Below are 24,520 nucleotides of genomic sequence, written 5' to 3' on the forward strand. Positions count from 1 at the left end.
AACACCAAAATGCAAAAGCCCAATTAAAAAATTGACATATTTCTAAAGAGATAAATAAATGACCAATAAACACCCAAAAATAAACTCAACATCATCAGTCACTGGGGAAATGTATAAAAAGATTTTCTTCCTTTTGCACTTTAAAAAATTTAAAGTTTCCTTGTAAGAAAACCTGAAATAAATAAATATCTTCCAGCCACTTTTCAAAACTTACTGGGGGAAGGGACGGAGTGGGAGGTTGGGTTTTGCAGACATAAGCTATATATATGGAATGGACAAAACAACAAGGTCCCACTGTATAGCACAGAGAACTATATTCAACATCCTGTGATAAACCATAATGGAGAAGAATATAAAAAAGAATGCGTAGATGTATAACTGAATCACTTTCCTGTACAGCAGAAATGAAAACAACACTCTAAATCAACTACACTTCAGTAAAAATGTTTGATAGGAAACAAAAGTAGCTATCTATCTATCCTTTCCCACAAAGCGTACATATTTGGTGCTAATGAGCATAGTAGAGAAAACTGCTATGAACTGTACTGATCCAGAATGGGTAGTCCTGAATAATGCATGAAATTAAAATCTCCATGTCAGAGCCAGAAGAAGGTTTTCTTGCAGCTTGCTTAAATGCTCGTTTTATATATACTACAAACAAAAAAAGTTTTGTTTTTTCTTGATTAGCCTTAGAAAAAGGAAAAGGCAATTTGTTTTCAGAAACCATATTGTAGGGAATAGGAAAATGTTCTTCTGGCATTGAGTTTCTTAATCTCTCTCCATTCCCTTTCATTTAAAATAGTTCCTCATTTTTCCTTTTGAACATATACTTGGCTTTCCTGAGCCTAGAGACAGATAAAATCTGTCCCTTTCTCCTTTCTTTTTCTGAAAAGAAACAGTTTCAGGTTCAAATAAAGTGCATTGCATGAACAGCCTGCCAGTGAGGTGGGGTGGTGGGAATGTCTGTCCTGGGTGCAGGTAACAATTTCTGTATAGACTTTTAGGCAATAATAATAAGTCAAAGTTGTTCTGCTTTTTATCACCACCTTATGGTGGTGATTCTAAACAATGTCAGTGATAAAACAACTCCTCCCTGAAGGAGTGGACCACTTTCACTTCCCTCCTCTAACTTGCTCCACTTCTGTACTGCACTATTAAGAAATAAAAGACTTGTGACTTTCCTTTGCATTGGCATGGTAGTCTTTGTCTGTATGGCTCTCAAATGTGGGAAGAGACCCCTAAAGCAAAAGGGGGAAATTTAATAAAAGTGATGAGATCCTTAAGTTCCAGGATAATAGTATCATTTCCAGTGACAGATGAGATCCTATTCCTTTTTCATATTTTCTTCAAGTTTTCGGAGCTACTGGAATTCTGTAAACACTACCATTGATCAGTAAGAGATCAGGATACAGAAAAAGAAATGTTCAAAAATTTTACTAAGCCCTGAGGGGAATGGCTGAAATAAAACAAGAACTCAGGTCTTTCCTGTTTATCCTATTCTCAAGAGACTAGAATAATCATTTTATTTATCAGTACTGATAATTGTCTTGGAATTTTCAGCCTTAGAGAGGTGAGATTTACTTTTTAAAAATTTGAAATAAAAAATGAAGTTCTTATGAAAATGAGAATATGGCATTCAAGGGATGTTATTCCTTAGCTCAGGCTACCTTTATCCCTCAAGCTACCTTGGGTCGGGTCTGCCCAAACCTGGATCCTCAGCTTTCTCTTCAGTCTGTGGCCTTCCCCATATCGTTTCAATGAATTCCCTTTTTGCTTAATTTAGCTATAGTCAGTGTCTGTGGTTTGCAACCAGAACCCCCTACATGACATATTTACATATATTTCTACCATGTTTAAGATGTACAACAACTCTACAGGCGGGGTGAGAAGTGATTCTCAGATGTTAAAGTCTTTTACTCTTGGCTGTATAAATAATTAATGGCAGAACTGAAATTCAAATTTGGATTTGTAAAGATTTATGTCTTTGCTCTCAATCATGTTACTATTAATATAAAATCTTTGAAGCCCTTTCTTGAGGACCATGTGTTGCTTGCCTATAAGAGATATCTACTAGAGACATCCCTGCAGCTCCATTCATTATAACCATCCGCCCATTCATTCACTTAACAAATGTGTGAATGCATATAACATGGGCAAGATGCAGCACTAAGGATGGGGAACAGAAAGCTGGCTCAGTCAGTCACTCCCCTCGAGTTGCTCTCATTCCTCTGGCATGCTGACTCTTCAGTTTACAGCCTTAAACAATATTGGAATCAGTTCCATTTAAACAATATGGAAAAAACAATATAATATAAACCCATATGGTTCAGACAGGGTAAGAATAATTCAGCTCATTAAATTAGAAATAGTTTCCACTCGATTTAAGCCTTCAGTAGGTAATCCTTCACTGCAATGCCTTCTAGAGACACAGAGAGAAAACAGTTTGAATTATAGTCTCTAAAATAAACAAAAGGATGAAGTGATCTAGTTTACCAAATCCCAATCATTTGCATACCACTCTCAAGATTCCTGCCTGTATCTGTGTACCAGCTAATATTTTCTTTAAATTTCTTCTATTTAAAATATTTTAAAGAAAATTTTACATTGCCACTTTAAAGGAAGAACTGATAGATAATTCACACATAGAATGTAATGATGAAAATGAATACAGTGAAATAAAGAGAATAGATTTCATCTAGGTCGTATTGCAATGGGAGGCTCTATGCCTGAAGTTTGATCTGCTCTTTGTTGTAAAGGAAAATTAGCAACTGCTGGGCAGGTGTTAAAGACCTATTATTTCCAAACTAGTTTTTCTCCTGGAAATAATCAGAAGGATAGAAAGAGAACCTGAATGAAAGGAATTTTCTTGCTTTATGGTTCTGTGTTATTTATTGGGTTGGCAAAAAGTTTCGTAACATCATATGGAAAAACTAGAATGAACTTTTTGGCCAACCCAATAATGTTGTGTTTTTGTCCCACGATCAGCCTCTTGCAGACCATGGTGTCATATGTTTCAGACACTTGAGGACATGCAACAAGTCAGGGGAATAGGAATGTGTTAGGTGTGGAGGGAACTGTGGGAAGCTGCTTCCAATTCTGCAGCTGACATTTTCATTCATTCATTTATCAACTACTAAGCATTAAGCACCCACCATGTGTCAGTCATTGTGCTAAGAGCTGGGGATTCAATGTAAGACCCTCACTTCAAGGAGAAGATAATTAGTTAAAAATCAAAAACATAATTACATAAGCAAACTGTAGCATATAAAAGAGGACCCTAAGACTCATAGGGAGAGAGGCCATTCTCAAGTCTTGAGAGGCCATCTATTCTTTTGGGAATTCCAGAAGTCTTACTGTCCATGATAGGCTATCAATGTCAATAGACTGTCAATTTCCTTTAGTGAGCACTGGTTGAAAAACAGTTATCATATAAGGAATAGAGATTGAAACGGACATGAGAGCAAAGTGAGCTGTGATATGGAAATAATAAAATCAGCATCAGGAAGAACATCAGAGACTCATCTTGGTGGTGGTTTAGTCGCTAAGTCATGTCCGACTCTTGCACCCCCGTGGACTGTAGCCTGCCAGGCTCCTCAGTCCATGGGATTCTCCAGGTGAGAATGCTGGAGTGGGTTGCCATTTCCTTCTCCAAGAACTCATCTAATCCTTTCTTTTGTAGGAAATACAGGACTATAATTTCCTAGATGCTAAACTGAGATTTAAACTGGACCTCCTGAAGTTACTATATGACGTACATAAGAAAGGAATCTTGAGAGAGTTAAGGATATCTACATTTGTTCCAAAAAGATAATCGGGAGTATTCCTAGTTATTAAAGTAAGTACAAAAAATAATCAGAGAAATGGAGCAGAATGAATTGGCAGAGTGGCACTGACATGAATTCACTACTAGTGAGAAGCTACAGTATAGCACAGGGAACTCAGCTCAGTGCTCTGTGATGACCTTAGAGGGGTGGGATGGTGGAGGGGAGGTGGGAGGGAGGCTCAAGAGTGAGGGGAGGATATATGTATACCTATAGCTGATTCACGCTGATGTACAGTAGAAACTAACACAACATTGTAAAGCAATTATACTCCAATTTTAAGTGGGATTCTTGCATAATAGAGAGTGTGCAATGATCACATTTTAATAAATGTTGAAGGGGTGGCATTTAAAGACAAACATTTAAAGACGTATTTATGTCATCTAAGATAAACTTACATGCATGGGCCATATCAAGATACATTTATTGAGAAATACTTACAGTCAAATTAGCATGAACATATGAGTGGCCTACTGTGATTATTAAAGCAGCTTTAAACCTGATCAACATAAAGGATTTTTTCTACTGAACTACAGTATTATCCTGCAGGAGAAATTTCTATTTTACCTCCTATGTTCTTTGGCACCACTACCATTTGGGAAGTAGAAGCAAGGGAAAGCTCTGGATAATCATTTCCAGCTACCCCTACTCTTTGTGGACTGGTAATTTATTTTATCGCCTCTTTCTTCCTAATATTTATCATATACACCGAAAAGATTTTGTAAAAGATTTTTTTTGATATGGACCATTCTTAACATCTTTATTGAATTTGTTACAATATTGCTTCTGTTTTATGTCTTGGGTTTTTGGCCATAATGCACATGGGATCTTAGCTCCTCAATCAGCGATCAAACCTGTATCCCCTCTGCATTGGAAGGCCAAGTTTTAACCACTAGACTGCCAGGGAAGTCCCTACATTTTTAAAAGTAGGTGATTTTGAAACTAAAATATAAGGGAATTTACTATGTTCTCCAATTTATAAGGCTGATAAGCACTGGAGAACATTGGGTAAGGAAGGAAACCAAGAACACAATTTTTTGGAAATTCACCCAAGGAATAAAAGCAGGATTCCCCTGGGGCATGGAACTTGGGAATGGAGGACAGCAGCTTTTTGTTTGGTAAGCATATTGCTGAATTCTACTATATAGGATTCTTTGGTAGCTCTGGGCTTGATTATTTCAGCTGTATTGTCTTTCTTCCTGTTCTTAGTGAGTAAATACTATTTCACATTCGTTGTAAACTTATTTTTTTGTTCAGAATTAACCTTTCCATAACCAATGGCACATTCTACTAAAGCCTGTTGCTCAAATTCAATTGTATTAAAGGTTTTCCTAGAGAATCTTAAAGATATTGCCTTGAAAATGAAAAACATATATTATTTTACTACCTAAATTCCTGAAATTTAACCATTAAAGTGGCTGACTGAGCTTGCAATTATATGCTAAGCGAAACACTTTGATCCTCCCATGGGAATGAGAACTAATAAAATATACCTGTGAAGCTTGAGAGTGACAGTTCCATAAACAGTAGCAAAACCGAGAAGGCGGACCCATCTTAGGAGAATACAGCGAAATGTGCTTGGCTCAAAGTACAAAATAACAACCTGTGGGATGAAAAGAGAGAGAAAGAGATCTTCAGGATCAGCTGATGACCCACAGACTAAAATCAGTATTTCATAACCTGATGTTTAATACATGTGTATTTTGACATGAGCACATATTCATATGAGTAAAACACTAAAATATGATTTGATCATTCACTGTCCAAATCAAAAAGTCTCCTTATGGCTTTCAAATCAGATTTAAAGTATTTAATTCTAACTTTCAGGCGTTTCTAGCAATTGTCTCTAAATTTCTATTATGTCCAAGCTTCAGTTCAGTTCAATTCAGTCACTCAGTCGTGTCCGATCCCATGAATTGCAGCACACCGGGCCTCCCTGTCCATCACCAACTCCTGGAGTTCACTCAAACTCACATCCATCGAGTCGCTGATGCCATCCAGACATCTCATCCTCTGTCGTCCCCTTCTCCTCCTGCCCCCAATCCCTCCCAGCATCAGTGTCTTTTTCAATGAGTCAACTCTTCACATGAGGTGGCCAAAGTACTGGAGTTTCAGCTTTAGCATCATTCCTTCCAAAGAACACCCAGGACTGATCTCATTTAGAATGGACTGGTTGGATCTCCTTGCAGTCCAAGGGACTCTCAAGAGTCTTCTCCAACACCACAGTTCAAAAGCATCAATTCTTTGGCACTCAGCTTTCTTCACAGTCCAACTCTCACATCCATACATGACTACTGGAAAAATCATAGCCTTGACTAGATGGACCTTTGTTGGCAAAGTAATGTCTCTGCTTTTCAATATGCTATCTAGGTTGGTCATAACTTTCCTTCCAAGGAGTAAGCGTCTTTTAATTTCATGGCTGCAGTCACCATCTGCAGTGATTTTGGAGCCCCCCAAAATAAAGTCTGACACTGTTTCCACTGTTTCCCCATCTATTTCCCATGAAGTGATGGGACCGGATGCCATGATCTTCGTTTTCTGAATGTTGAGCTTTAAGCCAACTTTTTCACTCTCCTCTTTCACTTTCATCAAGAGGCTTTTGAGTTCCTCTTCACTTTCTTCCATAAAGGTGGTGTCATCTGCATATCTGAGGTGATTGATATTTCTCCCGGCAATCTTGATTCTAGCTTGTGCTTCTTCCAGCCCAGCATCTCTCATGATGTACTCTGCATATAAGTTAAATAAGCAGGGTGACAATACACAGCCTTGACGTACTCCTTTTCCTATTTGGAACCAGTCTGTTGTCCAAGCTTAAATGTCTTTATTTCCCCAGATGGGACAGCCAGATATGCTTTCACTGCCTGCCTTTCTCACCTGGAGCCTTGCCTTTTCCTGTATCCACACTTTTGGTAGTATCTTCCGCCCCCATATGAAATACCCCTGAGAGGACTATCTGTACTGCATCCCAACCCCCCATAAATCTACCAAAAATAGGAAACCCATAAAAAATCTAGCTACTAGAAGAACTACCTAAGGCATATTTTCAAGAACTCTTCCCATTTTTCTTTCCAATACTAGCAGCTACCACTAGATATAAAGATATTTTATTTGAAGTGTGTGAAGCAGGATAGAAGTGAGCCGCTTTTGGCACTAAGTAACCTAAGACCAAAGAACACGTACAACTGCTGAGTGCATGAGCACAAGATATAAACTGCTCGCAGAGGTGTAGGAGGGCGGGGTGAGAGAGAGAGACACACATTTAGGGCCAGCAAGAGAGAAAGTGTGTCACCCCTGAACCACCAATTTCCTTTTACCTTTAATATTGCCTCTCGGGAACTCACTATGCTTTGCCTAGAGGTTTGTTTCCCCCAATTTTGTTGAGAGGAAGCCTTCTGTGTTAAGGTCTAAGCCGGGGTGTACCCCATGGGCATTTTAAGGAACTGGTTCTTCAACACTGCAAGTTTCTTCCTTTAAAAAAAAAATCTATTCATTTATTTGGCTGCACTGGGTCTTAGTTGTGGCATGAGAACTCTTTTAGTTGTGGTATGTGGGATCTAGTTCCCTGACCAAGGATCCAACCTGGACCCCCTGCACTGGGAGTGCGGAATCTAAGCCACCAGACCACCAGTGAAGTCCCTGGAGGTTTCTTCAGAGGCTTACAAAAATCAATCAACTGATTAAAGTGGCGGGATGTGCTAGGTATTATAATAAACTTCAGAGCAGTCCCCCCATTTTCAAACAAATTTGCACAGATTATCCACCCATTTGATCAAACATGATTTTTTTTTTAGCTAGCTTTAAAGTCAGCTTGATTGCTTATACTATTTGGATACAGAACACAACAAATTCAGGAAGAAAAGAGAAGCACAGAGAAACGAATATACATTTTAAAAATATGTACAAAGTAGAAGAATCCTTTAAAATTATTTTATTTTGCAAATATAGAGACAACACCAAAGATAGAAAATTGATCTCTGCTGTGTTTGTTCAGTGGGTACAAGGCTGGGTGCTTCTCTGGAAGAATAATGCTTAAAAGATAGACCAGTCAGTGGCCAGCACAGTCCAGAGCTCTGTCCAAAGCTCTGACACTGAAAGGCATGCCGCTCCTGTTTCACACCTGATATTTTAAGGATTTGAGCAAGTTTCCTAGTAGTGTCAGACACAGCAATTCTACTTTCCTAATTGACTCGTCAAGCATTACTTGTTCCAGATCGGTGAAATTGGCTGTGAATTAAACCACTTTTATAGGTGAAGAAGGTGTTACATTGGGGTTTCTGTTAGTAGGTGTGTGTAAGCAGTTTCATTTATTAAAAAAGAAGAATGACAGATGCTGGTGGTGAGACCTGTATTGATGAAGCTGCCATTTAATAAGGACCTGAAGGACTTCTGAGGCTTTAAGGACTTTCTCTAAACATCTATTGTGGTGTGCCTGTGTGCTCAGTCCTGTCCCACTCTATGCGGTCCCATGGACTGTAGCCTGCCAGGCTCTCTCTCTGGGATTTCCCAGGCAAGAATACTGGAGTGAGTTGCCATTTTCTTCTCCAGAGAATCTTCCCAACCCAGGGACTGAACCTGAATCTCTTGTGTCTCCTGCATTGGCAGGCAGATTCTTCACCACTGTGCCATCTGTTTGGCCAAAAAGTTCATTTGGGTTTTCCATAACATTTTATGGAAAAACCTGAAGAAACTTTTTGGCCAACCCAATACAATTTACCTCTGCTTCATACAAGGGAAAGTCTTGCTAGTCAAATATTTTTCCAGGCCCACTCATCCCTCTCAAGTTTACTGTGCTCCCAACAATCATTATTGAACAAGCAAAAAATGACACATATCTTATCCTAATGGAGACCAGTCCACGAAAGTCACACTTGGAAACATCTAGTGCTAAAACCTAGTACTTACTCTATCCAGGTTTGCTATATTTTGAACTAGGAGGATGGAAATGTATCATTTAGGCATGACTATATATATAAAAACACTTTTATACATGATTTGCTTTAAAAATAAGTAGATTCAAAGTCCTTGAATGTGTTGTAAATTATTTTTTCTATATTTGGCAAGACATATGGTTCCATACACAGGAAATATTTAGGGTGAAGATGCATGTTCTGTAAATATTTAATTATCTAAAGTTGGATTTAAACTACAAAAAATAAAAAATACTTAATAAAATTACTACATACATGAAGGGATCTATGGGTGTGATTATGTCCTTATATAACCATGGTCTAAAACTTATCACTTTGCACTTGGCTCCTACTATTCCAAAACAAAAAACGGGATAATAGATGAAAAACATAAAATATATAACTTAAAAATTTTATAATATATACAAGTAACATTTCGGGGTTATTATAACAGTAGATGGGATATGCCACAACCCCTCTAAAATTTCCAATGTAATACTCCCAAAGAAATAACAAGAAATGAAAGGGTGACAGCTCTAAAAACTAAAGACAAAGATGACAAGATTCCACAATCTCAGCTATGATTCTACTCACTGCATAGTAGAACTAACAAGCATCTTTTAAATAAAATACCACTTGCCTCATTCTCTAAACAACAGTAAGATCTGAAGACCCAAAGATAACAGAGAAAGCTTTTCATTCACACTCCTTGTCAAGGTCTAACACTGAGACCCATAGGCTTCTACTAAACAAAACAAACAGATTCTAAAATTTTTGGTCATGCCCTAACTGTGCAGGAACTCTTTCTACATCAGTTGGTCCTGGAGCCTTCCAGCCCATCAACACCCCTTGTCCATCAGCTCCTCTTATCTCCATCCATTCACAGGTTAGACGTCCCAGGATGCAGCATTCAGAAAAATGATGCTTAGCTCCCCAGGAAATGCATGGCAAGGTGGAGAGAAGAGCACAGAGAGGTTGTGCCTAGAAAGCACAAGGGAGCATCCCTAGTGTGTCTTCCCTACATGCCACAAGAAAAGGCACTTTCCATAAATATCCCATCTTAACAAATGTAATAAAAACAAATGACTATTTTTGTTTTAAACTTTTATACCCTCAGTTTAACAGAAACATCTACTTCTGCTTTATTGCCTACACCAAAGCCTTTGGCTGTGTGGATCACAACAAACTGTGGAAAATTCTTAAAGAGAAGGGAATACCAGACCACTTTACCTGCCTTCTGAGAAATCTGTATGCAGGTCAAGAAGCAACAGTCAGAACTAGACATGAAACAACAGACTGGTTCCAAATCGGGAAAGGAGTACATCAAGGGTGCATATTGTCACCCTGCTTATTTATCTTATATGCAGAGGACATCATGTGATGTACCAGGCTGGATGAAGAATAAGCTGGAATCAAGATTGCCGGGAGAAATATCAATAACCTCAGATATGCAGATGACACCACCCTTATGGCAGAAAGTGAAGAAGAACTAAAGAGCCTCTTGATGAAAGTGAAAGAGGAGAGGGAAAAAGTTGGCTTAAACCTCAACATTCAGAAAACTAAGATCATGGCATCTGTTCCTATCACTTCATGGCAAATAGATGGGGAAACAATGGAAACAGTGACAGACTTTATTTTTTTTGGACTCCAAAATCACTGCAGATGGTGACTGCAGCCATGAAATTAAGACGCTTGCTCCTTGGAAGAAAAGTTATGACCAACCTAGACAGCATTTTAAAAAGCAGAGACATTACTTTGCCAACAAACATTCATCTATTCAATGCTATGGTTTTTCCAGTAGTCATGTATGGATGTGAGAGTTCAACTATAAAGAAAGCTGAGTGCCAAAGAATTGATGCTTTTGAACTGTGGTGTTGGAGAAGACTCTTGAGAGTCCCTTAACTGGAAGGAGATCCAACCCAATCCATCCTAAAGGAAATCAGTCCAGAATATTCATTGGAAGGACTGATGTTGAAGCTGAAGGCCCGATGTTGAAGCCAGCACTTTGGCCACCTGATGCAAAGAACTGACTCATTTGAAACGACCCTGATGCTGGGAAAGACTGAAGGCAGGAGGAAAAGGGGACAACAGAGGATGAGATGGTTGGATGGCATCGCCAACTCAACGGGCATGAGTTTGAGTAAACTCCGGGAGTTGGTGATGGACAGGGAGGCCTGGCATTGCAAAGAGTCGGACACGACTAAGGGACTAAACTGAACTGAACTGAACCGCCCTAAGTGGCAGTCTGGGCTCCACCACTAATTGGACATTTGACCTGGGACATGTGACACAGAGCTTAAGGACACAAATTCCTTAAGTTCTGTGGACGTGTTTCCTCAGAAGCTTAATGAAAATAATGAAAACTCCTATAGTATTAATAGAAGCACTGAATAAACCACAGATAAATGAAGAAACATCAGTTTTATCCTTATCCTTCCAGGGAGGGTGAAGAAAGTTTCTAAGACCTAATAAAATGCACTAAGAATTCTACTTTTAGAAAAATGTTCCACATATACGTGCATACAAAATAAGCAAAGATGCATATCCAGGAATAATCACTAAGGCATCCTGTGCAATAGAAAAACAATGAAAATATTCTCCCACTCAGAGGGGATGCCTTAAACCTATAATTCATGTTATAGCCATACAAAATGCAAAGCCATGAATTTCAAAATAATAAATGCATCTGACTCTGTTGCTGTAGAAACATCTTTAAGAGAAATTGTAAATGAAAATAAAGTTGCATAAGAGTATTAAGATATGATTCTGTTTCTACATATGTAAAAAAGAAATGTCTGGCTGCTCACTCAATGGACAATTAAGACTATTTACCTCTGGGGTGGATGGCTTGGGGATTGAGGGGGTGGGGAAGGGAGAAGGATTTTTACTTTTTAACTTGTACCTTTTGGTACTAGCTGGTTTTTTAATAATGAGAATGTATTACTTTGTAATAAACAAAAAAAATTATGTAATAATTATAAATACCTAACTCTTAATGGGGTCTGGAGAGTTGTTTCTTTTTTTAACTTTTTTTTTTTTTTTGGAAGTGGACCCTTTTTAAAGCTTTTATTATATTTTATTACAATATTGCTTCTGTTGTTTATGTTCTGTTTTTGACTGAGGGGCATGTGGGTTCTTAATTCCCTAACCAGGGACCAAAGTCCCACTCCTTGCTTTGGAAGGCAAAGTCTTAACCACTGGATCACCAGAGAAGTTGCTGGAGAGTTGTTTCTAAGTACTAGGGATCTGAGAGTGAAATGGAAAAGGTACCATATATGATATCTATGAACTGACATATGGAGGCAGCAAGATACAGAAAAATGACCTCAGAGAAACTGGAGGATCTTCAGAACCTCAGACCTCAGTAAAGAAATAAAAGGCGCCACAGAAATCACAGAAAGAGAGTAGAAGTATAGCATTTTGAGAAGAAAGGATAAAAAATGACAAAGATTCACATTCCCTAAAAGGTGATTAAAAGCAAAAGCTTTTTTTCTTTTTTTTTACTGCCCAGAAGAGAATACACAAGATGCTCGTTCACCGAGCCATTTCCTGGTCTCAGGCAGCCCCTGGCCCTCGGCCATCTGTTTACCTGAGCTTTGTGGGTCATCCTTTCCCACTGAGACTCTTGCATCCACCATTCACTCAGAAAAATCATCTCTCTGTTCAGAGTCTGAAGACTTGCCAATTTGTTGAAGAAAGTGTGCAGAACCCAGAAAACAACAGGTTCTATAAACAACACTAAAAGTCTAAAAAAGGAATGATTCACGCTACAGTCACAAGTCCTTCCACCCTCCGTGGGGAAGCAGGCAGTGCCAAGACCCACCCTCAATGCCCTGAGCAGAAAGAAGCCTGGATTCCTTGAGAAGCCGAGGAATACAGGGAAAGACTTCAGTATTTGGAGACATAAGGGACTTCTCTGCCACTTACTAACTGCATGACCTTGAGCAGCTCATTCTATCTCCTCCTTCATTTGGGAAGCTGAGTTAATAACCTCTCCCCTCCCTGGCCCCCAGGATGGGGAAGGAATGTATGTGAAAGCACTGATCAGCTAGAGTGGTGTAATTATTTCTCCTACACTTATTCCTTCAGGACTGATGCAAAACCCTTTTTTCTTTTGTTTAAAATAAGCATTAGGTGATTCTACCTGATCTTTATAAATGCTCTCTAGATGGCAAATTAACATAAACATCAAATTGCCGTGATGAGGGAACTGTTCTGGCAGCCTGGTTCAGTCTGAGTCATTCACCGCTTCTCTCCTTCGGGAGAGGACACATTCTTATTACTCAGTTCCAAATAAAAGGCTGAAAATAAAGATCTAAGTTTAACTGTGGGTTACCATAAAAGCTCTTGAAGAATGTGTCAGTAAGCATTAACAAATGGATTTCTCAATATATTTTTAATCCTCCTCCTATTCACTTTCCTGTTCTGTAGTGCTCTGCTTAACATGTAATCACTGCTGATAATAAAAATCAGTCTCTACATGGAACTGTTACTGTTTATTGCATACCCGATTATCTAGTTCCTTGAACGGAGATACTCAGAAGGTTCAGTGACTTGCCCAAGATGATGTAGTTGAAACATGCTGAAGGTGGAATTATTCTAAACTGTCAACATTTTCATGGTTCTTTTTAATGAAAAGCTGTTTGGTATCCAAAGGTCACATTTTCTTATTGGTAAAAAAGCAAGTTATTAATTGCTCTCCAATGGAAGTAGTTCGAAGTCAATGTTCTTCAGATAATTATTTTTCCTCATGTAGACAGGACCCTACTCCTTTTGAAATTCTTGCGATTTCCTGTGCCCCTCCACCCTCATCTCTACAAGAACTGAACTCAAAGGTCTTTCCCATGCACAGAACCTTCTTTTGTCACATCCTGCTATTCAATATGTTCTGCACATTCACACACTCTAACTTCACAATTCCTTGGCCTCCTCTACTCCTCTGTCTTTCTCAGATGAGGGGAAATCTACATGGCCCACGAGGAAGGTGGGTATCACCTGGAAAAGCTGTCTTGGACCATACACCACAGGCTCAAGGCCATGGGAATAAAGCTGTTTCGAGGAATACTACTTGCTTGCTACCTTAAGGACATCTTTATCTTGGTGAACAGAAGTTATATGATGTATTTTGCCACAGGTTTTCCAGCCAAAATACAAATTTGATAAAATCTTACCCTTGCCTAGAAACCACTCTTGGCTTCCTGTTTTACATTTAAGTAAAGTTTACATTGCTCAAAATGGTTTACAAAGTCCCTTCTTCTGTGTCCCCATCATCCTTTATTGGTTCTCTCTTGCAATACCACCTCTTCTCTGTGCTCAGAGTCCTTTTTTCCTTTATTGTGGAACATATTACACGGCATTGCAATACCATTTGTACACTAGATCTCTGCTCCACTGGGCAATATGTTCAATTTATGCCAATGGAATGAATAAATGGAAGTGGTTTTCATCTAGGAATCATCAGCTCCAAATTCAGAAGGTTTAACAAACTAAATGCACTAAGATAAATTGAGAAGCATGATAACATGTCCAAGTCACAGAGAAAGGAGGAGCTCTTGGAATAGCCTTTGGTAAGGGTCATGGAATAAGATGTGCCACTATATCCTCATAAGACAAGTACAACTAGGAAGCGTCATAAATAGTTCAATTTTTTCTTTAAACTTTTGGCTGCACCAAGTGGAATGTGGGATCTTAGTTCCGTGACCAGGAATCAAACCTGTGCCCCCTGCAGTGGAAGTGCAGAGTCCTAACCACTGGACTGTCAGAAGTCACAATAGTTCAATTTTAAAGGCACTTAATAAAAGGGTAATTTTAAAATATTTTTCTTCCTGGTTGTCACAGTGCCTATTAGAATCATCTTTTTTATCTATAAACAATTCCTAATGAAATTTATCTGAAAGGATTAGAGTGATGACAACTAACTGAAAGCACTTAGGATAGAATAAGTTCTAGAAAGCAGAGGTATAGGATAAGGAAGTTTTGATGGGCAGTAGACCCCGGTTCGATTCCTGGGTCGGGAAGACCCCCTGAAGAAGGGATAGGCTACCCACTCCAGTATTCTTTGGCTTCCCTTGTGGCTTAGCTCGTAAAGAATCCACCTGCAATGCAGAAGACCTGGGTTCGATTCCTGGGTTGGGAAGATCTCCTGGAGAAAGGAAAGGCTAGCCACTCCAGTATACTGGCCTGGAGAATTCCATGGACTATATATCCATGGGGTCGCAAAAAGTTGGACATGACTGAGCAACTTTCACTTTCAGAAGGAAAGAGGGCTTTCCTGGTGGCTCAGTGTTAGGGAATCCACCTGTCAATGCAGGAGACACAGGTTTTATCCCTGGGTTGGGAAGATTCCCTGGAGAAGGAAATGGCAACCCACTCCAGTATTCTTGCCTGGGAAATCCCATGGACAGAGGAAGCCTGGTCCATGGAGTTGAGTAAGAGTTGGGCATGACTAAGTGACTAAACAGCAACAAGAAGAAGGAAAGAAACTCTTCAGGACACGGCCTACAGAGTGGGGGAGCCCAGTGAGGCAGGCTCAAGATGTTAGAAGACAGCCGGTACCCAGTTTGGACAGTGTTTGGTACTGATGCAAGAAGAGGTGCTGAGGGACTGACTTCCTTGCAGTCCAGTGGTTAAGACCCCACACTTCCAATGCAGGGGTTGTGGGTTTGATCCCTGCTCAGGGATCTAAGATCCCACATGCCATGTGGCAAGGCCAAAAAGTTCTTTAGAAGAAGAAGAGATGCTGAAAGGAGAGGAGCAGACCCCAGGTCTGTTTCCTGCTGCTTCCTATAAAGATGTTTTCTCGCTCAAAGAGTTTTGTCACATCAGAATCCCTTAATTTATGCAAGACCTCAAACAGACCTTTCGTCTGCGTCTATTTTCTCGCGTATGTGCTTATTTGTCTGGGTAGCTGAGGAGCACTGTTCACTGGATATATTTTTAACCTTTCCTGCCTGATGCTGACTCACTGGCAGTAGCTGCTCTGGCTGCACCCTCTTGCCTGTGGTGGTGGGGTGGGAGTGGGGCAAGGGCACACAGCTGCAAAGGCTTCAGAGGCTGTCAGGTGGGCCTCCTGCCCATCAGTGGTGTCTGCTGCTGCTGCTAAGTCACTTTAGTCGTGTCCAACTCTGTGTGACCCCATAGACTCCAGCCCACCAGGCTCCCCCGTCCCTGGGATTCTCCAGGCAAGAACACTGGAGTGGGTTGCCATTGCCTTCCCCAGCAGCGGTGTCTAGACAGGTCCTAAGTTCTGTGGATTCTCATCTGCAAGAACATTTCACGATCACAAGTCAGTTTGGGCTGTTCTTAAACTTCACAGAAATGGAATCACTGAGTGTGTATTCTGCTGTGAGACTGAATGACTATCACATGCTTGATGCAGAAGCCAGCTTTGAGTTGGCATGAGAGGGTTTTTAGCCTTTGACAAAATTTGTGAGAAAAAAAAAATAAAGGAAAGGCCCTTTCTCATGTATGGTATGCCTGTTGCTTATGACTGTTAAAATTTGTCTTAGGCACATGTCTTCCCTGTTTTGAGCCTACCTTTTGTCTTTTTTGGAGGACACAGTTCAATTTCTTACACCATGGACATACCATCGCCAACCCCGCACCGGTCCCACGGTGGTGGCCTGTGCACCAGAATGAACTGGTATTTTTTTCTTAACTTAATAAGCACCCCTCCGATTCTGTTTTTGCTTTTTTGCTGTGCCAGGTGGCATGCAGGGTCTTAATTCCCTGACCAGGGATAGAATCTGTGCCCCCTACATTGGAAGTGCAGAGTCTTAACTACTGGACCACCAGGGAAGTCTGGCAGTGTTAGCGGAGGTGTTAGCACCTCCACTTTGATTTATAGGAACTCAAAATCAAGGGACAAGGTTAACTGTTTGCTCTTTGAAATAAAATATGGATTAAATTAGAACTCTAAAATATATTTTATATAAAATAGAGAAATTGCCCAAGTACGGGAAAGCCTTTTGAATTTTCAAAAAATTTTCACATTCTGTCATTTCAGAAGCTACATGTCTACAGTTCCACTTTGGCTCAGGAGAGGGAGACCCCGCCTCAGAAGCACAAGCGGGATATGCACACAGACCTCTAGTTGTCATCCACCCTCTTGACTCTCCCCCAATGACCTAAATATATGAAGCGTTGAGGAGAAAAAGATACTATTCTGTGGGAATGGAATGAAACTATAATTTGTTTGTGGTGTCATACTAAAGCAGTTAGGTCAGAAGGGCCAGTGGGGTTTTTGTTTGTTTAACTCAAACTGATGAGAAAGTAAGACTATATGCAAACTACTGCTGCTGGCTTGCCAAGGAAGAGCAAAAAAAAAAAAAAAAGCCAATCGGTGGAACAGGGCAGATATGGATGTAGGATCAAGGTCTCTAACACAATAGATCAGGTCTCCCTGTACCTCCAAAGGCAGGCATGAAGGATTTTTCTTTTTAATTCTTTTTTTTTGTAATATATTTTTAATTGGAGTATAACTGCTTTACAGTGTTTTGTTAGTCTCTGCTGTGCAATGTGAATCAGCTCCAGGTAAACGTGCATCCCCTCCCTCTTGAGCCTCTCCCCTCAGCCCCATCCCACCCCTCTAGGTCATCACAGAGCAACAAGCTCAGCTCCCTGTGCCGTACGGCAGCTTCCCACTAGCTACTGACTTGACGCATGCTGGTGTATACATGCTGATGCTCCTCTCTCAACTCGTCCCACCCTCTCCTTCCCTCACTGTGTCCGCAAGTCCACTCGGTACGTCTGCATCTCTACTCCTGCCCTGCAAAAAGGTTCATCCATACCATATTTCTGAAGAATGTTTTAACAGTGGCTCTTCACTGGTGCAGTCACCAGGCCAACTGATAAGATTCTTATATTTCCTTTAACCCCATCTCGACCTTCACAACACAGCTATTGAGGTGTTAATGTGTTTCATGACAATTTCTTGGCATCATCCTGTGTTAGTAACCTTCCTTTATACTTTTCCTTTATTCTTTTCCTTTCTACTAGTGGGAGCTAGTATAATAACATATTATAAGTGAAGGCAATGCTTGAGTAACCATGGCAACCTCCTCCAGTGCAGCCAGCCACGTTCCCCTCCCTGAAACCCAAGGCTTCTCAAAGATGTCTTTTGATGAGCAAAACTTTTTAACTCAAATGAATTCCAAGGCACCGACTTTTTCTTTCATTTTCAGTGATTTGTGTGGCTTTTCCTGGTCCTTCTCCCCATTGCCCTCGACATATTTATCCAGTTGTTTTGCAACATTTGTTGAAAAGACTTAACTTTCCATGTTAATTACCTTGATGCCTTTGTAAAAAAATCAATTGACCTTCTATGAGTGGATAGAACTCTGGCTACTTCATTTTGTCTGATTGATCTATTCACCCGTCCTCGGTCCAATTAACACTGTGTTGTGTCACTGTATTGTGTTCAGAGCCTTACAGTAACTCTTGAAATCTGACAGTGTTAGATTTCAGCTTTGCTCTTCCTACATATTGGTTTGGTTAGTCTAGATCCTTTGCTTATCTATATAAAATTGAGAGTCACCTTGTTAATTTTGACAACAAAAGCCTGTTGGAGTTTTGCTTATAATTGCAATGTTTCTACAGACCAAATGGAAGAAAGTCAACATTATTTAATTCCTGAACATTATATGTCCCTCCATTTATTAGGTTTTATTTTTACTAACATTTTGTGGCTTTTCAGTGTAGATATGTATCTTTCTAGATGGTTAGTGCTTTTAGATGCTACAGTAAGTATAATTAAAATTTTTTTCATTTTTAAGTTGTTTCCTACTATTGATAAGAAAATTGATTTTTGTATGTTGACTTCGGATCCTACAACTTTGTCAAATTCACTTATTCATTATAGTTCTGTACATTTCTTCAGATTGTCTATTGTAAATAAGTATGTTGTTGATGAATTAAAACATATTGCTGCTTCCTTTTCAGTTTGTACCCTTTTCCTTTCTTTTTCTTGCCTCACCACACTAGCTGGGACTTGCAGTATGAGGTTGAATGGTATTAGCTTGAACAAATATCTATGTGCTGTTTCTGATCTTAAGGAAAAAGCATGTATTTCACTACTAAGTACAGTTTTAGACAGATGTATTTTATTATACTGAGTAAGGGCTCTTCTATTTTTCTTCTGAGACTTTTTATTACACCTAGGTATTGAATATTGTCAGATATTTTTCTACATCATTTGGGAAGATATATCAATTTTCTCCTTTATCCTATTAGTGTGGTGAATTGTAGTATTTTATATTTTTAAAACACATTAACCCAATCTTGAATTTTTGAGATAAACACCATTTGGCCACAAAGTATTATTACTTTTACCTATCTGATTTGTTAATATTTTGTTAGGGAATTTTTGGATATACATTCATGAAAGTTGTTTTTATACATACTTATTATTATAAACCTAGTCAGGTTTTGGTATCAAAGTGTTCCTTGTTCTTTTATTATCTTGGGAAGTGTTCCCTCTTCTTTTATCATCTGAAACAGTTTCTCCATGGGAGAAAATGTCACTGAGTGGAAGCCAGCATTTCCTCTGGGTTAGCCCCTTGCTAATCCAACCACTCCATTCTGAAGGAGATCAGCCCTGGGATTTCTTTGGAAGGAATGATGCTAAAGCTGAAACTCCAGTACTTTGGCCACCTCATGCGAAGAGTTGACTCATTGGAAAAGACTCTGATGCTGGGAGGGATTGGGGGCAGGAGGAAAAAGGGACGACAGAGGATGAGATGGCTGGATGGCATCACCGACTCGATGGACGTGAGTTTGAGTGAACTCCAGGAGTTGGTGATGGACAGGGAGGCCTGGCGTGCTGCGATTCATGGGGTCACAAGAGTCAGACACGACTGAGCGACTGAACTGAACTGAACTGAACACTACTGCAGTTAAGTGACTAAAGGCTTGACTGTTACTTTCATTTTTGGCTTCTTACCTTAATCAGTTATTCTGACACCTGGTAGCTCAGCTCTCTCCAGCTCAGCTCAGCTCTTGACAGCATTATTTAATACAATTTTATCTTTTAATCATGTGAATAGTTTTTAAAAATACAGAAACTGACAATAATAAAATACCTTGGCATTTGCACACTACACAAATTAATAATAACCATGTATAGTTTTGCTACTAATTGCCTTGGGACTTTAAATAACTTAAGACTTTACCCATATCAAGTGGAAGCTTCTTAATTCCACTCCACAGTCCCACTGTCTCCTACCTTCTCCAGAGGCAAGCACTAAAGTGAATTTGATGTATATACACCCAGGACATGTCTTTCTACTTCTGTTCCATTTATGTGCATCCATCAATAATATATAACCTTATTTTGTAAGTTTTCAAATTTGTATATAAATGGTAAATTGTGTATTAGCCTTTTGAAATTTATAGGCCTGTCTTTGTAGAATTAAACTGATTCGATTTCCATCAAGACAAAGCTAAAGCCAGATCTCTTTTCTAATCATTCATTTCCCTCCAACTCCCATATCTCATTACTAAAGCCAAGGAGAATTAGATGAGAGTTAACCTTATCTTCATAGGGTTTCAGAAATTAGGATGTTGGGCTGCTGTCTATGGGGTCGCACAGAGTCGAACACAACTAAAGCGACTTAGCAGCAGCAGCAGCAGCATCTCTGCTGGGACATCTCTCTTTATGAAAATGTAAGCATATAACTTCCTTGAAAACAGAACCCTGCTAGGTTTTCAGAGGTTCTCTGGTGGCTCAGACAGGAAAGAATCTACCTGCAGTGCAGGAGACATGGGTTCGAGCCCTGTGTCAGGAAGATCCTCTGGAGAAGGAAATGGCAACCCACTCCAGTATTCTTTTCCCTGGAGAATCCCCATGGACAGAGGAGCCTGGTGGGCTACCGTCCATGGGGTCACAAAGAGTTGGACACGACTGAATGACTTTCACTGAAAAGCAGGGTATCTGTTAACATGTCATAGCCATGCCAAGCTCTGGCCTCCCAGTTGGGGAGTAACAATATTAACAGAATCTAGTTGAAAATGCTCAGTTGGGTGTTTTTCAGACATTTCCCTAAAGCTGATGATGAATTACAGGAGTGAGAAGGGCTTCTGAGATCACTTATGCTGCCTTACTTTATGAAATTGCCTTAAAGTATGAAACTCTTAAGTATCTGAAATAAGGCTCTGATCAGAGCCCTAAACACTCAGTTTTGTGCATTTTGTACATTGGCTGGGGCCTTACAGATCTTGCTGAATTGCATTTTAGCTGTCATGCTCTTAGCCTTAATTGATGACTGTTTCAGAAATACCTCTAAGAAATTTGTTATTGCATTTGTCAGTGGAATATAAAAGAACGATAGCAGTCTTCAAGAGAATCTTTGGGACTCACTATATGATCAGTTTGCCTTCTTATCTCAGAGAAACTCCTAATTGTATAACTGTGTTTCCCACTTTGTGTTAGCTGTCAGCAAGCTCCAAGTCAGATTTTTGATCCATTTCTAGTCAGTTCATGAAACTACAAAACCAAATGGGATATATCTACAGAACTAATGAGTTACCCTTTTTTTCCCTACCAAATTTTCTTTTTCTCTTGATTCCTATAATAAATTGCTACATTTTAATTTCTGAACAATTTTCATTATTTTGTTATTCTGTACATATCTCTATAAAATTTTATTGTTTTTACATTTTATTTATTAATTATTGGCTGTGATGGGTCTTTGTTGCTGCATGCAGGCTTTTCTCTGGTTGTGGCAAGCAGGGGTTTCTCTCTAGTTGTGGTGCACAGGCTTCTCACTGCTGTGGCTTCTCTTGTTGCAGGGCACGGGGTCTAGGGCATGCAGGCTCCAGTAGTTGCTCTGTGGCACGTGGCGTCTTCCCAGACCAGGGATTGAACCCACGTCCCCTGCACTGGCAGGTGAGTTCTTAACCACTGGACCATCAGGGAAGTCCTGCATGTTGTACTAAATTTTGCACGTTAGTCCTCCAACATTGGAAGACTGCCAACAGAAAGGGAGATCATTGCCTCCTGGGGGCAGGGAAACAAGCCAGCTTATGTTCAGTGTTTGGAGAACTACCAGGCTGCCAAGTGGTCCCATCCTAACCCTCAGTCACAAGACTAGTACCAGGGCAACTTTATAAATGTGGTTCTAAATGAGAGAGTTGAACCCACACTTACCCTGGTTCAACGTATATGGGACAATCTATTAAGACATAGCTTGTCTGACCCATGGTAGGTGCTTGATACATGGTAGTGTTCTCCCCTGCCTAGAGTCCTGGGTAGGGTAGTTTATTGTGGAAACACATTGGCTATATAAACTTGAATCTGTTCTGAAGTTAGTTTTGAAAATCCTGACTGTTCTGAGGTTATATAAGCCTACCTCTGTCTTAGGGGAAGCTGAAAATACTCTTAGACTCAGGCATTCCCTCTCTGGGACTCTCCCTGGGTTATACTGTCTCACTGCAAGAAGCAGTAATCAGAGCTGGAAACCTTCCAGGGCAAAGGGTGTGTGATACAGCAGCTCCCGGTGGGGTGCAATGTCAGCAAATTAGTTACAGCGGCTGAAGCTTTCCAGAACTTAGGGACGGGTTCCTGGTACTTAGTGCAGGGAAGACAATAGCTTGCAGCTGTTGGGAGAGCCCAGTACATGGAGGGCAGGGTCAGAAGATAAGATGGAAGGAAACACAGCACCTGGCCTTACCATTTAGACCCTGGATCTGCTCCATGTGTGCCAGGCAGGTTGGACAGCTCCTTTTACAGTGGGTCCTGTTCTCTCAACACTGAAATGAAAACTGAGATTTCCTCAGTCTCAGTCACAGAATATTAGGATGATCTATGTCAGGCATCCTCTCCAACCTGACCTCCCACAGGTTTAAGCCCGCTTGAGTGTGGAATGTTCATCTCTCTATAAGACAGGAGCTACATCCGAGTCCACAGCCATTTCTGGATGGTTTTCCTCCAGGCTCTATAGATTCATTCAACAAACGTCTTCCCACCTACTGTCTGCCAGGCAGACTTAAGTGCTGAGTGCACTGCTGGGGATATACTGACAAAACAGGATTCGGCCCTCCTGCAAATTGTGGTTAATTTAGAGAGGGAGAGAGACCATATACACAGCACAGATAAATAGACAAATGATTTAAAATGATTGTGAAGGAAAACAAACTAGGGTCAGTGATAGAAAATAATGGAAGGAGAGGGTTTTGGTAAGATGGTCAGGAAAGGTAGCTTGAAGAGAGACATCTGAGCAGAGATTCAGAGGATGAGCAGGAATGATGCTGTGCGCCCCCTTGTGGAATCAGGTGGCTGCGCAGGCTCACTGCTAGGAACCCCAGTACTGCCTGGTTTTAACCTCTCCTCAAACCTGTCAATCCTACAGGAAATCAACCCTGAATATTCACTGGAAGGACCGATGCTGAAGCTCCAATACTCTGGTGACCTGATACGAAGAACTGACTCCTTAGAAAAGGCCCTGATGCTGGGAAACATTGCGGGCAGGAGGAAAAGGGGGTGACAGAAGATGAGGCAGTTGGATAGCATCACTGACTTAATGTATATGAATTTGAGCAAATTCCGGGTGATGCTGGAGGACAGAGGAGCCTGGCGTGCTGCAGTCCACGGCATCGCTAAGAATCAGACATGACTCTGTGACAACAATAACCTCTCTCCTCGGTTATCCTCTCCCCAAAGCAACCCCGACTTTCTCTGTCCTGAGCTATGACGAGGGGAATTTTTGCTGCCCAGTTTGCCTAGGGCAGGTCTGGGTTCCCGCTCTTCCCTCTGCCCCTTTCAGCCTTGCTGCTTGTTACCAGAAGTGATTTCCGTAAAGCATCCATCTATCTCTGTGCATGACAGACTGAAACCCCTGTGTGCTGGATAACGTCAAGTCTTAAAGCACGTTTTCCTTCAATGTGAATGTGAACTGATGCCAGACACAGCTGGAGATCTCCAAGCAAACTGTTTTCAGAGGAATAAAATGTCCAAATGATTCCAGAATTAATTTGATCTCACACAGCAACGTTTTTTCTTCCATTCTCCTACCTTGCAGCAGTTTAATTTATATGCCAATAAGCTGCCATGTGCAATAACTTTGCAGTTGTAAGGTCTGTTCATTTATCAGTCACTTCACACAGTTTATACTGCTTCAAGATTTAAAGGCATGCATCTGCTTCAATGTGAGCCTAACCAGTTCTGTGTGTTGACAAAGGAAACATCCAGAAAAAAAATCCACCAGCATTTATGCTTTAAAACCGAATAAATAAGTATCTGATCACTTAGTTAAGACTGATCATCTCATATAAATAATTGTGTAAAGGTTATTATGTGTGCATTCTACAGTAACTTTATAATGGTCCTGTCTGATTTTCAGTAAAAGAGATAGGAATCTAATCTATGCTTTCACTTCCTCGTGTTTTTTTTTTTTCCAAAAGGCATGGGATGATACCCAGGTGTTTTGAAAAAGTCAAAGCAGATCATCAAATTAAGAGCAAATAGCATCGAAAACCTGAAGAAGGTCCCACACCAGTATTTCCTTCCATATTTATTTGCAGTACATAGGGAACACAATTTTATCAAATACAGGTTTTCAAAGAAATATCCAGTAAATCAGATGCAATTAAAGTAATGATTCCTGCAGACCACAAGCTCAATCATTCCCCCAGGTAAAGGGCAAGAATCCAGCCACATGTCTCTCGCACATCTTCCTTTGAGAAAATAGTACTAATCCTTCTGAGATTAATATGGAGCTAAAAGAAAATTCAGATGTCTAATCTCAGAAAAAATGGATTCATTCTGCTTTAAAAAAATTTTGGGTAATTGGAGGCTCA

General features: G+C 40.2%; 1 protein-coding gene across 1 annotated transcript in view; it reads right to left on the reverse strand.

Annotated features, from left to right (window-relative positions):
- GPR158 (G protein-coupled receptor 158) overlaps positions 1-24,520 on the reverse strand; it is a 302,373-nt gene that overhangs the window by 33,197 nt on the left and 244,656 nt on the right. The window contains exon 6 of the mRNA XM_027559934.1: positions 5,315-5,424. Coding sequence (XP_027415735.1) covers positions 5,315-5,424 — 110 coding nt within the window. The remainder of the gene's footprint in view (positions 1-5,314; positions 5,425-24,520) is intronic.

Source organism: Bos indicus x Bos taurus, chromosome 13 (assembly GCF_003369695.1).
Source record: "Bos indicus x Bos taurus breed Angus x Brahman F1 hybrid chromosome 13, Bos_hybrid_MaternalHap_v2.0, whole genome shotgun sequence".
Classification (NCBI taxonomy): Eukaryota; Metazoa; Chordata; class Mammalia; order Artiodactyla; family Bovidae; genus Bos; species Bos indicus x Bos taurus.